This window comes from Maylandia zebra, linkage group LG15 (assembly GCF_041146795.1).
Source record: "Maylandia zebra isolate NMK-2024a linkage group LG15, Mzebra_GT3a, whole genome shotgun sequence".
NCBI classification, from domain to species: Eukaryota; Metazoa; Chordata; class Actinopteri; order Cichliformes; family Cichlidae; genus Maylandia; species Maylandia zebra.
In genome coordinates this window covers 334711-349310 of record NC_135181.1, presented here as the reverse complement: position 1 = coordinate 349310, position 14600 = coordinate 334711, and the positions used below count along the sequence as shown (strand labels likewise).

The 14600-nt window shown below is 44.3% G+C and overlaps 1 protein-coding gene across 11 annotated transcripts in view; it reads left to right on the top strand.

Annotated features, from left to right (window-relative positions):
* The window catches only part of disp1 (dispatched homolog 1 (Drosophila)), a 120424-nt gene extending 109978 nt beyond the window's left edge, over nt 1-10446 (top strand). For all 11 annotated transcript variants that reach the window (XM_076873601.1, XM_076873606.1, XM_076873597.1 and 8 more), the window contains 6 exons: nt 520-647; nt 4461-4555; nt 4780-4877; nt 4968-6557; nt 7816-8079; nt 8165-10446. In XM_076873601.1, coding sequence (XP_076729716.1) covers nt 520-647; nt 4461-4555; nt 4780-4877; nt 4968-6557; nt 7816-8079; nt 8165-9958 — 3969 coding nt within the window. In that variant the 3' untranslated portion in view covers nt 9959-10446. The remainder of the gene's footprint in view (nt 1-519; nt 648-4460; nt 4556-4779; nt 4878-4967; nt 6558-7815; nt 8080-8164) is intronic.
* The last annotated feature ends 4154 nt before the right edge of the window (nt 10447-14600 follow it).

Here is a 14600-nt window from a genome sequence, read left to right as displayed (position 1 = left end):
GGAAGTGGAGGAAGCAAGAAGAATGAGTTGAGGAAAGTTTGACTTATCTGACTGTTTTGTTTCGCTTAATGCGCCTTATAATCCTGTGCGCCTTATGGTCTGAAAAATGCGGTACTCATGTTGTACATAGAGACGCACTCATGCAGGCTGATCGGTTCTATGTTGTCCTGTTATGTTTGAGTTTAGTTTGCCAAAGCAAACTAAACTCAAACATAACAGGAGTACCAAGAAAGCAAACATGAATTTGACTGTTATTCATGTTATTTCTAATAATTTCTAAATTTCCATACATATTTTGATTAAATAGTTGAGGGTTTGATTTTGGGGGAATATCAGTGAATATATTTGATTTTTAAATCGCTAAAAATGTGTGTCGGGCTTAAACGTCCTGTATTGGCTGAGCGTGATGAGAACTGTGTGATAATAAAATGATCAGTTTGCCTTAATACAATACATTTCTACAAGCATAATCATGTCAATTTCTGCTGTTTTATTTCTGGTATCTTTTTTTCCTACAAGGGCTTCGAGCCACGGGGAACAGCCATTGGCCAGCGACTAGTCACATGGAACAATATGGTGAAGAACACGGGCTATAAAGCCACACTGGCCAATTATCCATTCAAATATGCAGATGAGCAGGCCAAAATGTGAGTTTACACTCATCTGAGATGCTTTCTGAAGCTCCGTGCAGGAACATGCGAGAGCCGGTTTAGCAGCTTTTTTTTTCCAAAGGCTGTAGAGTTTCTCTGTCTGCTCATCAAGCCGTCTGAAAGGCGATTGACATTAAACCTCTCATCGGTGGGTTCATCTGCAGATGTTTGCTTTAGCAGAAGAAAACAAAGATTTGTTGCACAAGTGTCGCTGCAGGAGGACAAATCTCACATTCACATGTTAAATATTTGTCGTAACCCTTAGTCCACGCTAAAATGTGCAGTCTGTCGATTGATTACATGGGCAGCAAACTCTGAAATACACACAACAGTTTTTTGTTCACTTGTCTGTGTAAAATCTCCTTCGAACACCTACAAGTTTAATGCACCTGCGAGTCTTCTCATTGAGTCTTTAGTACTCTCATTGTCACATCGTTGTGTCCCATCGACTTCAGTGTTCACTTTAAGATTATGGTTTTGACTTTTCGAGCCCTGCATGGACGAGCAGCAGCCTACCTCAGTAAACTTTGACAGCAGGTCCCTGCTGCATCATACGAGCTTTTCTGGCTTCCTCCTCAGACATTAGTTATAGTTTTCCAGTCAGACCTTTTACTTCTTTTTGCCTCAGCAGTGCAGGATTCTGTCCACGTCACCTCCAGGTAAACTGCAGCAGCACTGCCCTGCACATCTGAGTTTTCTGTGTCCACATTTTGCCATTGAGGGTCTCTTTGTCACGTTTGCCACGGCCACAATTAGCTGCAGGATTTCCTCCATAGCGTGTAGATCAAGGGATCAGACCTCTGGCTGCTGGAACATAGCAGAGCATTGCAGACCATATTCTGGTCTTTGTGGGAGACCAGAATATGGAAATGGAAAAGTCTATCCTGCTGCTTCTTCATCCATCTCCCCTCCACTCTCATCTTCAGATGGGTCAGAGTTGGAGACCGCTCTGTTTCTACCTCCTCGTTCCCCCTAAAAGATCATTCCCAGAGCCTCCTGTGTGCTGTAAAGTGTTGCCCTCTTCAAAGTAACTGCTCCACCATAAACTACCTGAGCCACAACCAAAGAGCCCTATTTTGTTTTCAGTGTCTTTGAAGCACTGAAAAGCTATCAGTGTTTATTATCACGGCCTTAGTTTAAACACAGAGTGTGGCTTTCTAAGAGAGAAGACTTGAAAGTGAAACACACACACAAACGCACACACAGACACAGACACACAAACACACACGCGCTTTCTTTCTTTTAACATCATATACCACTGCAGGACAGCATGCTGAACGGGAACAAGAATTACGATGTAGAAAGATTTTTATACACAGCTCTATATTTATAGACAGGGTATCAAATCCCAGAAAAAACAAACACGCACACACACACACACCATTGTCCAATATCAATCATCAATAGTGAGACCCACTTATTGTGTGAGTAACTAGGCAAACTTGCAGGAAAAGGTAAAAAGTGTAAAATGTTGCTTTCAGTGGTAAAAATTAGTGCCACCTGGTGGACACTATAAATATGAAACATTTAAAGCAAGTGGTCCAAAATAAAAATCTTTAAATCAAATAAATTTACATAATTTTCTTAGACATTATTAAACGTTTAATTACTTTTGAGCCTGTAAAACTGAAGTGACAGTGTAGAGAACATTATTAAACTGTTACTGGTTGAACAAAGACATTATATAGTGTCTTTGTTTGGCACTCATGTCGTTGGCTTCCGCTATCAGCCAAGAAGAGAGGTCACAGGGGAGCGAGAGTTAAAGGCGTGGGGGTCAGAGGTAGAGTTGAAGGATACTGTTGACAGACCTGTCTGAATCTCCTCCTGAAAGAAGAGAGGGAATAGTCGAGGTTTGTCCATCCACGAGGTCAGCCTCTGCCTCCCGTCAGCCAGAGTCTGCTCACTAATCAAGAACAAGTCTTTGCATGTCTCTCTCTTTCAGGTCTTCGTGCACACATCAGACTGCAGATATCTGCTTTCTTAAATTTTACTGTTGCTCAGTTTTGCTTATTTGATGCATATCACCATATTCACAGGCATGTCACTTTAGCGTGATTAAAAATCAGTAGACCGTCTTTGATTCAGATTTAATTTTAAATTTTTTATGAGCAGATGCTGTGTAGAAACATGTAGCTAAGATTAGAGCCTCTAAAACAGCTCTGTTCTGCTGATTAGATAAAGTCTGTTCTCTCCGTCTCCCTCTGTGGACGCCTTTGTCTGTCTTGCGCCGCGTGTCTGTCTTCATGTAATTGTGTGCTTATCAGAAAGTGGCTCCTGCTTCTGTCAGCGAGCTCCCCTGGCTCATCCCCTCCGTCTGTCACTCTCTCTCTCTGACAGCCGCCTGATTACCCTGCCTTCCTCTTTTCCTCCTAAAAATGTGGCTCATTTAAAAAACTGATCTGCACGTCTCCCCCCGGGTGCCCTGCTCAGTCAGAGTTACCATTATGATTATTAGAATAATGACAGCAGTACCTCGCTGTACTGCAGAAAGTCATTTATCTGATTTCTTGTAGGGAGCTGCGATGACTGCTGCCTTTTCTGACACAGCAGCATCTGTTTGATTCATGAAGTCATGAATAAGAATTCTTTCTGGATCGTTTTCAACTTGGTACTGACTGATTATTATATTTGCAGCACATTTGTGCTACAAATATTTTTAGAGCTTTTCCTCATTTTCTGTCAGTCATTGAACACATTTAAGTACCAAATGACACATTTTTGCTCTCATTGTTCAGAAGGAGCTATCTGCTCTGACAGAACTTAACAGAAATGGTATTTCCAATAGTTCAACTGTAATGTTAGCTAGCTATGTTATTATAGACTCACTGGTCATTTTGTTAGTTACATTTAGCTAGTATCAGGTTGGGGCCACGTTTAGCTTCAGAAATACTATATTTCTTCTGGCTGTTGCTCACTAAGTGGCCCAAAGTGTGCTGAGGAAACTTAACAATATAAAAATGCCATTTAAAAAAAACAAAACAATGTAAAACAATAATAGGAATGTTAGGAATTAACTCTATGAAATACAGTTAGTTTTACAACAACAGCAGCCTCAAACAAAATGTCAATGTGTGTTTCAGGATAACATAAGAAGGACAGGATACTTTAGATGTTGTTATTGTGATCTGAAACTGAAATTTCTTGAATGAATCATTTGTTTTGTTTGTTTGTTTTTGTTTTTTAGGCATTTTGCTAAATTTGAAGTGTTTCTTTCAAGAAACAAAATGAAATCATTTGCATATGGCCTTCTGCAAAATCTGGTTTCATCCCATGATCACCATCTTCTCCAAGTCTACAAGCCTTAATGCACTGAGCTGCAGCCATGTGATTGATTGCTTGTTAATACAAATTTCCAGTCACAAAGGTGTGTCAAATAAGGTGGCCACTGAGTGTATACTGTTACAGTGGTGGATGATCATACAACTCGGACTGGTCTAAACACAGTCAGATAGTTTGTTTTGGGGGGGGTCTGTTTTTTCCTACTCTTGATTCTTTCTGATGCCAAAGGTGATTTCATGCCCAACTCTGGCTGAAAGTGCAGAAACGCTGCCCTCCCGCTGTGCAAAGCTTCTGTTTGTGAAGAGTAGCCAATCACATATCTGGTTCAAAGGGGTGGGGAAGGAAACTTAACCAAGGGCTGATGATTTTATAATACTATGAGCTATGAATCACGCAAAGCTTTATAGATTACACAGAATGGTCTAGCACTTCCCAGTGAAATCAAGGTATTTTGTGTAAAATTCACATCCTGTTCAGCACCTTAGTTCAGTGCTTCAGATGTTTGCTTATTCTCCTTCTACTGTTTTCCAGTCACCAAGAGCCCAGGCGGCCCAAAGACCACTTTGACAGAGACAAACGGCAAGCTGAGTGGGACTTCAGTAAAGAGTTCTTCTGTGATGTGCCAGGTAAGATTCAGGACAATGGAGAACAGGAAGAATTATACTAGTCCACATTCCACACAGCTCCCAGACAGATTTATGGCTTTATATAAGGATGAGCAGGATAGTTGTGCTTTTTACTGTGGCTGATGGACGTGAACAGGATCTTTGCCAGATGGTCAAATAATTTTTTGTCTTGTATAAAATGGGGAAACTTGCTCTCCTACTTGGCTATGCCATCCTTTCTGCAGGTGACAGTTATTCTAGAGTGGTGTTCTCGTCAGCTGAAGGGAAGAACCTGTGGAGTATTCAGGCCATCAAATCCATGTGCAATCTGGACAACGCAAGAGTATGCTGGCATCATTCAAGTCGTGTGAATATGTTTTTCTGTTACACTTCTGCTTGTTTTCGCTTATTTATTCATTCTTTCCGTCCTTAGGTGCGTTCCCACCGGGACTACTGGAATCTTTGTCAGCGCACCAATGCTGACTCCTGCTGCCCCAGCTGGACGCTAGGTAACTACATCGCTGTCCTCAACAACAGGTCATCCTGCCAGAAGATTACAGAACGAGACGTATCGCACACACTCAAGATCCTGCGCTCGTGTGCCAAATACTATCATAACGGCACTCTGGGACCCGACTGCTGGGACATGACCCTGCGGCGGAAAGACCAGCTAAAGTGTGCCAGTGTGCCCCGCAAGTGTACAAAATACAACGCCATCTACCAGATCTTTCACTTTCTGGTAGACAAAGACTTCCTGAGTCCCAAGAGCCTGGAGTATCCTCCGCCTGTGCTCAAGTACAGCATGCTCTTTTCCCCCACGGAGAAAGGCGAGTCTATGATGAACATTTACCTGGACAATTTCGAGAACTGGAACGCCTCCGACGGCATCACCACGGTCACAGGGATCGAGTTTGGCATTAAACACGACCTCTTTCAGGACTACCTCCTCACAGACACGGTGTATCCTGCCATAGCCATAGTGATAGTCCTGCTGGTCATGTGTGTGTACACGCGGTCAGTTTTCATCACACTCATGACAATAATAGCCATCATCAGCTCGCTGATTGTGTCATACTTTCTCTACCGAATGGTTTTCGACTTTGAGTTCTTCCCCTTCATGAACCTCACAGCCCTCATCATCCTGGTAGGTATCGGTGCAGATGACGCCTTTGTGCTTTGTGACGTGTGGAACTACACTAAGTTCGATAAGCCTCACGCTGAGCTGGCAGAGACGGTCGGCGTGACCCTTCAACACGCGGCCCTCTCTATGTTTGTCACCAGCTTCACCACTGCTGCTGCTTTTTATGCCAACTATGTCAGCAACATCACTGCCATTCGCTGCTTTGGAGTCTACGCTGGCACTGCCATATTGGTCAACTATATTTTAATGGTGACATGGCTGCCCGCCGTGGTGGTGCTACATGAACGCTACCTGCCGAACATGTTCCTCTGCACTAAGCCTCAGCACCAGCAGACAGGTTGTTGCACGCAGATGTTCTGGGCCGGTCTTTGCCAAAAGGCCAACAAATGCCTCTTCACATTTTCGGAGGTGTCGAGGATATTCTTTGAGAAGGTGCTGCCCTGTATCGTCATCAAGCTCCGCTACCTCTGGCTCTTCTGGTTTCTTGCCATGACCGTGGGTGGGGCCTATGTGGTTTGTGTAAACCCAAAGATGAAGCTCCCCTCCTTGGAGCTGGCAGAGTTTCAGGTCTTCAGATCTTCTCACCCATTTGAGCGCTATGATGCAGAGTACAAAAAGCTTTTCATGTTTGAGAGAGTCCATCATGGCGAGGACCTCCACATGCCCATTACCATCATCTGGGGGGTGACCCCTGTGGATAATGGTGATCCCCTGAACCCCAAGAACAAAGGAAAGCTGATGCTGGATAGCAGTTTCAACATTGCCAGTCCAGCATCTCAGGTCTGGATCCTCAACTTCTGCCAGAAAATGAGAAACCAGAGCTTCGTCTTTCAGTCCGAAGAGCAGGACTTCACCAGCTGCTTCATCGAGACGTTCAAACAGGTCAGTACTGCATGTGTAATAGTGATATAGGGAGCAAACTCAAACTTCAAGAACCTTTTTATCAATAAAAAAATAAAGTTATTAAACCACAATTGATCTCCAAAACCAAAACGATTACTCTAAGAGTTGAACACATTTCTGATGTTGGTGTTCTCCTGCCGTTTGTTAAATTCTCACTTGAACTGATTGACTTCATCAGATTTAAACTTTCTTACAGTCGGCTAGCATTAGCTTATCTGCTATATAGAAAAATGACTTGTTATCTGGTCTTTAAGTGATGACGCGTGAACGCTGCTTCCAGGTCCAAACTACTCTGCGTTTATTAAGGCTGTTGTGTTTTTAACATGCTTTAATGCTTTGTATCCTGAACGAGCCCCTAAAAACAGTCAGTGATCACTGTTGGCCTCGCTCGGTTTTTATTACCACTGTTCATTTCAAAGCTCAGTTTTTAAACCTTACGGTGTAACTACAGCCAATGCAGCAGTATATGAATGACTAACCTCATATTGTGGATGGATTATCTCAGTTGTTCTCCTGACTGAAGTTTGGTCCGTTTACAGCATCCTGCCATGCGACTGTATTTGTCTCTAACCATCGGGAACTCTCATGTTAACTTTTATCAAGTGGAAAAAAGTTAGCGTTCATCCTCCAGCTTCACTGTGTTTATGCTATGCTAACAAAGCTGTATCGCTAGCGATCACTTTGAAAAGGAGCTTGGAAAGAAAAGCACCTGGACTTGTTTAAGTCCCAGATTTAAACCTAGTGGGAGTATCCCCCCCAAAGAGGGACAAAAGGACAAAACGTAGAGGATCATCAGGGGGTCCCTTTGTCCCTCTTTGGGGAGATACTTCCACTGGGTTTAAATCTGGGACTCTCCACCATTTCACCCTTAGAACTGAAGAAGCTTCTCGGATGAGAAGCAAAACGTCTTCAAACAACTTAAACAAGTCCAGACGTTTTTCTTTCCAAGCTCCTTAGACTACGATGACCTGGATGACTGAGAACCTTCACAGAGAACTGTTAGCACTGTTTATGATGAGCACAGAGAAGAGTGCTGGTGAGGAGTGAGCATACAGGTCACATTCTTCAGTCCTTCTCTTAGAATTCGTTACACAGGCTATTTCAAGACATCCGTGTGGATGGAAGTTTTTCATTTTTCAGTTGCAGTCCTTTTAGACATTGGCCATAAATGAATTAAGCCATAAAGTTTCAGAAAGCAACCCGACCGATTCTGGTTTACCTCTTCTGTTTTTAACAGTGGATGGAGAACCAGGACTGCGACGAGGCCTCTGTCTACCCTTGCTGCAGTCAGTCCATCTTCCCATACAAACAGGATGTCTTTGAGTTGTGTATCAAAAGAGCCATCATGGAGCTGGATCGAAGTACTAACTACCACCTTGACAGCAAGACCCCTGGACCTCGATTTGACATCAACGACACCATCAGAGCCATTGTTTTAGAGTTCCAGAGCACCTTCCTCTTCACATTGGCCTATGAGAAGATGTACCAGTTCTACCGTGAGGTATGCACAGCCCAGCATCACCTGGACACATCTCCACTGGTGAAACAAGATATTTTATAATGTTAGCAATGTCTTTCTGTTTTAGGTGGATGCCTGGATCGAGGAGGAGCTTCGCTATGCCCCAGCAGGCCTCAGCTATGGCTGGTTTGTGAGCAACCTGGAGTTTTATGACCTCCAGGACAGCCTGTCAGATGGGACTCTGATTGCTATGGCGCTGTCAGTGGCTGTTGCTTTCAGCGTCATGCTCCTGACCACCTGGAATTTCATCATCAGCCTGTATGCCATCCTGTCCATTGCAGGGACCATATTTGTCACAGTGGGCTCTCTGGTGCTTCTGGGCTGGGAGCTCAATGTCTTGGAGTCTGTGACCATTTCAGTGGCGGTCGGACTGTCCGTGGACTTTGCTGTCCACTACGGCGTGGCCTACCGACTTGCCCCAGAGCCGGACCGTGAGGGAAAGGTGATATTTTCCCTCAGTCGGATGGGTTCTGCTATTGCAATGGCAGCACTAACCACCTTTGTTGCCGGCGCAATGATGATGCCGTCAACTGTCCTGGCCTACACGCAGCTGGGCATGTTCATGATGCTGATCATGTGCATCAGCTGGGCCTTTGCCACCTTCTTTTTTCAGTGCATGTGCCGCTGCCTGGGGCCCCAGGGCACCTGTGGCCAGATACCGCTGCCCAAAAAACTGCAGTGTCAGTCCTTCACCGAAACCACATCCAGCAGCCCCTCGCCCCAGGGGAAGAGTTCTGGTCTGGCGAAATACCAGCTGGACTGCAAGGGCGGTGAGGTGGAACATTATGAGCTGGAGCCTTTAGCATCCAGTCAAAAAACTGAGGATAAACTGCACGAAGGGCATGATTCCAGCACTCAGCTTTATAACAGAATTCCTCCTCACCACCACGCTGCTCCTTTTTCAAACATTCATTACTCGAACACAGAAGCCGGTGAAAGAGGATCTGAGAATGGGCACGTAGCCACGCTGAGCACACCGTGCAGGTGCCAGTACTCGCAAAACACCAACTGCACATGTGGGGATCCTCATCTGCTTCAGCAGTGGAACCCACATTCCTGTGCGCCGGATTCTCGCTCCTGCCCTCCAACCTCTCAGCTCTTCCCCCTCTCAGGAAGCCCCCTCAGCAAACAAAACGCGACCCTTTTACCAACAAACCTGGACCCAGTCTACACACACGTGGAGTGCTGTATGCACTACTTCCACTGTCCACTCACTCATTTCCACCACTGCTCACAGGGGAGATTGGTGACCCCCAGGCAAGGAGCTCCCCACACCTGTCACTTCAGGAAGCACTGTGTTCATACTGCGGCCCTGCAGGCGGCCTCAGTAGGAGACCAGAGATTCACAAGCCCAAAGCAGGACGCTGGCCCGGATCCAGGACCAGGACCTGGCTCTGATTCTGAGACTGCTGGAGAAGTCGTAGTTCATAGGCATGAAATGTCATTACCTGACAGTAGCCAAAATATCAGCACCACAGCACAGCCTCAAAGCCCCTCCCCCTCTGCAGGCTCCTTACACAAAAGCTGCCATGAATGTGCAACGGACACCAGCCGTTATCGTGGTGATAACCACACACCCACCACAAGAACTGAAACAGCAATGCACATGGATGTTTGTGAAGTCCCTGGCAACCAGGACAAACCTGACAGTATTCCCGTCACACGGGAAGAGATCGTTAAGACATGCAAGCGGAACTCAAAAAGAGAGCGGGCGGCCTCTGCCTCTCCAAAGAAACTCAACTGTTTTAACAGGACGTTGAAAGTGAAATGCAATTCAGCGTCAGACGTGCCAAAAAGCGAAGCCAGCGTGCCTCCTATTGCAATAAGCACCACTAATCCCTCTTCTGAAAGCTCATGCTGACAATAAGTGAAGTCAGTATCACAAACCAAAAGTCCAAGAAATGTTGTGCAATCGTACAAGGTGTGGGATGTGTTGACCAAGTGCCTCGGTGTGTTTCATGAAGCACGGACTCACTACATGTATTCAGTTTACAGTTTTCTTTTTGTACTCACCAGCGTTTCAGATGTGATTGTTGTTTTTTTAACAGTGAAACAAACACTACTGATGAAGCTGCGTCATCACTGTGGGACGCGAATGGTCGTTTTTTTTACTTTTCAAACCGGCGTCGCCAACAAATGTTTTTAAGTCGTGTGTTAAATACGTAGCAGCCAGTCGCACCGACATGAAATCGCGCCGCCTCTGTTGCTTTATGTCTATCACTTCTTTGTATGTGCTGGAGTCCGTGTTAACTTCCCAGTGTACTCTTGTTGCCACATGCCTCAGATAAAAGCTGTACTGTGTGATTAAAGTGTCGTTTTTAAGAAACAAAAACATTGTCCTGCTGTTGTGTGTATTTACAGACATTAACAGACACACACACACACACACACAGACAGAGACACACATTTACAGACATTAACAGACACACACACATTAACACACAGACACACACAGACACAGACACACATTAACAGACACACACACAGACAGACACACACATTAACACACAGACACACAGACAGAGACACACATTAACACACACAGACAGAGACACACATTAACAGACACACACGGACACACACACAGAGACGCACACACAGACAGACACAGAGACACACATTAACACACACAGACAGACACATTAACAGACACACGGATGCACACACAGACAGAGACACACATTAACAGACACACACACAGACAGACGCACGCACACAGACACATTAACACACAGAGACAGACAGACACACAATCAGGAGACGTGACGTGTGCACCTGTTTCATCGTCTCGACTGCTGGCGCCTTCGGTGCGCTCTGTTACACGGCTCGAGGTCACAGGATTTAAACTGCACATGTACACGTGATTTACACAAGAATAACCATCTGATTTTATTGCTTGTAGGTGTGTGCTTTCTCACACGGGTCCACTTACAGCTTTTCTAAGATTCAGAATAACATGCACTGGTAAAAAATATAGATTTATTTATTTTTATTTCATTTTTTTAAAGAAATCTTTCATCTTGGGAAAATTCATTACATGACATCATTGAACCCGATGAAGAAGAAGGCGGTGGGCTACACCTCAGGGCTTGTAATTACAGGAGAGATCACTTTGGCACACAAACACCAAAAAGGAGCCCTGCTGCCATCAGCAGTGGTTTCACTCATCTAATATAGAGCACGCATTAGCCAACCAGTAGCTTTTGTATTACCAAAGAATAAATGAATCGTGGCGAGTAAGCTGAAGGGGGAAGGATAGTTAAACACTTTGCAAATTCACTGATATGATACTTCGGCAATAGTAGAAAAAACTTCCATACATGACTTTTATATACAGTACTGTGCAAAAGTCTCAAGCCACCCCTCGTGTCTTTGTGTCTTGATAGGAAAATGACAAATGGGTGCAGCGATTTACTGAAACCAGCTATATGGTGCGAAAAGAGTTTGAACAATTCTACTGGGCTTGAAAGTCAATATTTGTTATGACCGCCGTTATTCTTCAAAAGAGCCTAAAAGGCTTTATTTTGAGTGTCAGACACGTGTTTCCGCCACCTTGTGATTAAAAAAGTGGCGCTTCTGTGGAATTATGATAAACTCATCATGTGGTGTTTCCACCACAGTCTTGGCTCATTGACAAAGCTTCATATCAAAACGCTGATGTCCAAATCCTCCTAATTCAAAAACACGTCCCTCCACCAGCCACACTCAGCAGCGTCATGGCGGGCAGGAAAAATACCGCCGTGCTTTCGCTTCTTTTTTCCTCTCATCCCTGAAACAAGCTCGCACATACAAACAAGCGCTCTAAAGTGCATTACACAAGTAAAACCACCCACAGCTTTTGTGTGATGGTTCTGTGTTGCTGGAAAGATCCTATTTTGGCACGTACAGCTCAGCTCGTGTTCCTTCAGGTGTCTGATCCCCACGGCTGTGGTTTCTCTCCTCCACAGCTCAGTCCCTGCAGTGAGCCCACATCCCTCTGAGGCTCGCTCCTCAGGCTTGTGTGAGCATCCCTGTAATTCTGTTTGTTTAAATGCAGGTCAAATATTAGCTAAGGCTGTGTAGAGGGGTTTATTACATCCCCCCTTCTAGGCAGAATCTTCTAAGTGTAATCTGCAGGCATAGCTGGCCGATGGTGATTTTTCATTTTTATGGGACGATGGGTTTGTTTTTTTTAAATGATTAAAGTACATAAAACAATCTAATGAGCAGATACACATTAAAAATATCTCTCTATTTCTTAACAGGTATAAACAATGAAAGGTGGTGGATTGGCCAGATGCTGGCCAATGTGTAAAAATAACTCAGTTGTTTGTTGGTGGCTATGGTGGAGCCTCCAGCAGGTGGATGAGAGAAAGGGGAGGCAGTAGGAGAGCCCCGAGGCAGCCGCTGGTGCGAGTGTCAGGTGAACTGAACTTCAGGTAAGAAGTTATGAGCTGCAGTGTATCTGGGTCAGATATAAACCAAGTTTAGGTGGAGTTTATTTTCGTTGTGCTGACGTTTTACAGTCAGTTACAATAACTCGTACTGGGTACTAGCTAGCATGACGGAGTTTCTATACATCTGGGTGAGTGGTATGATGTTACTGATAGTGAACTTTATTTTAATCATAAGGTTAGTTAGTAGCTGCCAACCATCCCGTAAAAAACTTAATCGTCTGGTATTCAGAGAAAATATTACGCGTTTCGTGTTGAGGTGAAAAGGAACAGTTTGTCCCGGACTTCAGCTACAATGAAAAAAAGACACAAAGCTGGAGTTATTCTGTCGTTACGCTGTCAGCGGCCTCTTCTTCTCTCATTCTCTCCCCCTCCCTCTCCTGTTTCTACTTCAATCATGAAACTGATCAATGATCAGCTGATTGTCTCTCTTGTTTGTTTATCGCCCACTTTGTGCCAGAAAGAGGAAACCAGCAGATGTCGCGCTAAACAACAGCAGCACGTTTAAGCTTGATCAGCTGTTGTTAGAATTTATTTAATATTAGTTTCTAGTATCAGCTGATGTTTGCTGGAGCCACAGCTGTAAAGCTGCTGGTCATGATGTCGGTTTGGATATGTGGTGAGAGGGAAACATGAAGATGAAACCAGGAGATGTCCTTACTGAATCATCAGAGCTGTGATGGAGAAAAAGGTTTACCTTTTAGGTGACATGAATGAGTTGAAGTTATGAACTGTTTCTGAGAGACAAATAACACCAGGATCCTTTTCTAAGCAGCTGACAGCTGGTAACTGTGCAGGGACGGCTCTAGCAAAGTTTTGCCAGGGGGGCAGGTAGGGCATTAACAGGGGGAGGGGGCACAAAGAAATACTTTTCTTTCTTATTCTCATTTAAAATGTCTCACTTTTAAAAAATAATTATCTGATGGTGACGCCCATAGATATTATGGCCTGTTTTGTGTGGTGTAAATGGCACCTCATTTTGTCTATAGTGTGTCCTGGGATCTTGCTAGGCGCCGAGCGGGTCTCAGGTCTCTTATCCTCCTTGGAGGAAGCTATGTTGCTGATCTAATTCATTGTATATGTGATGTGAATATGTTTGAGGCCACTGTATCTGTTGTTGTGGGTGTATTTATACATTTTATTTTACTTTTTTTGTGTACTCTTTAGGATTTTGTGTAATTCTTGGGGGGGGGGGTGAATGTAACAGGGTCATAAATCACATTGTTATAATTACACAAAATGTGTTCTAAACCCCCAAACTGTTCCTTTTATACCTGACTTTTAGGACCTCCAAGCCTGTAGTTATGTTCATTATCAGTTAGAGCCCCTCCTCATTCTTTTCTTCTTCTTCTTTGGTGCAACCCTATAAATACAAAGTACCCCTTTTGCCTCTCCCCTTTTCTACAATTCCCCTGTGGGAGAGACACAACGCAGAATCACACTGGTTACATAAGGACATCTCCTGGTTTCATCTTCATGTTTCCCTCTCACCACATATCCAAACCGATATCATGACCAGCAGCTTTACAGCTGTGGCTCCAGCAAACATCAGCTGATACTAGAAATTAATATTAAATAAATGCTAACAACAGCTGATCAAGCTTAAACGTGCTGCTGTTGTTTAATGTGACCTCCGCTGGTTTCCTCTTTCTGGCGCAGAGAGAAAAGCCGATCAGCTGATCATTGATCAGTTTCATGATAGAATTAGCAACTTTCTAGCTGAAGTAGTACGGGACAAATCGCGTTCCTTTTCACCTTAACTTTAAAGTTTGACCTCCTCGGCTGTAATTGGTCCAGCCCAGAGTTGATCATGACCAACTGGCCAATCCACCACTGTTCATTTATACCGTTAAAAAAAGAAAAGGAAGAAAACCTCATTGGCCCATAAAAACGAAATATCACGAGCGGCCCACCGGGCAAATGCCCGGTATGCCCGATGGCCAGTCCAGCCCTGAAATACAGTCATGACAGTAAACGAATATGAGTTCAAGGACTTAACAACATTACTTCAGTTACACCAACATCTCTGATACATTAGCACTAAGGGAACACTGAATGACCTGGTGCTTT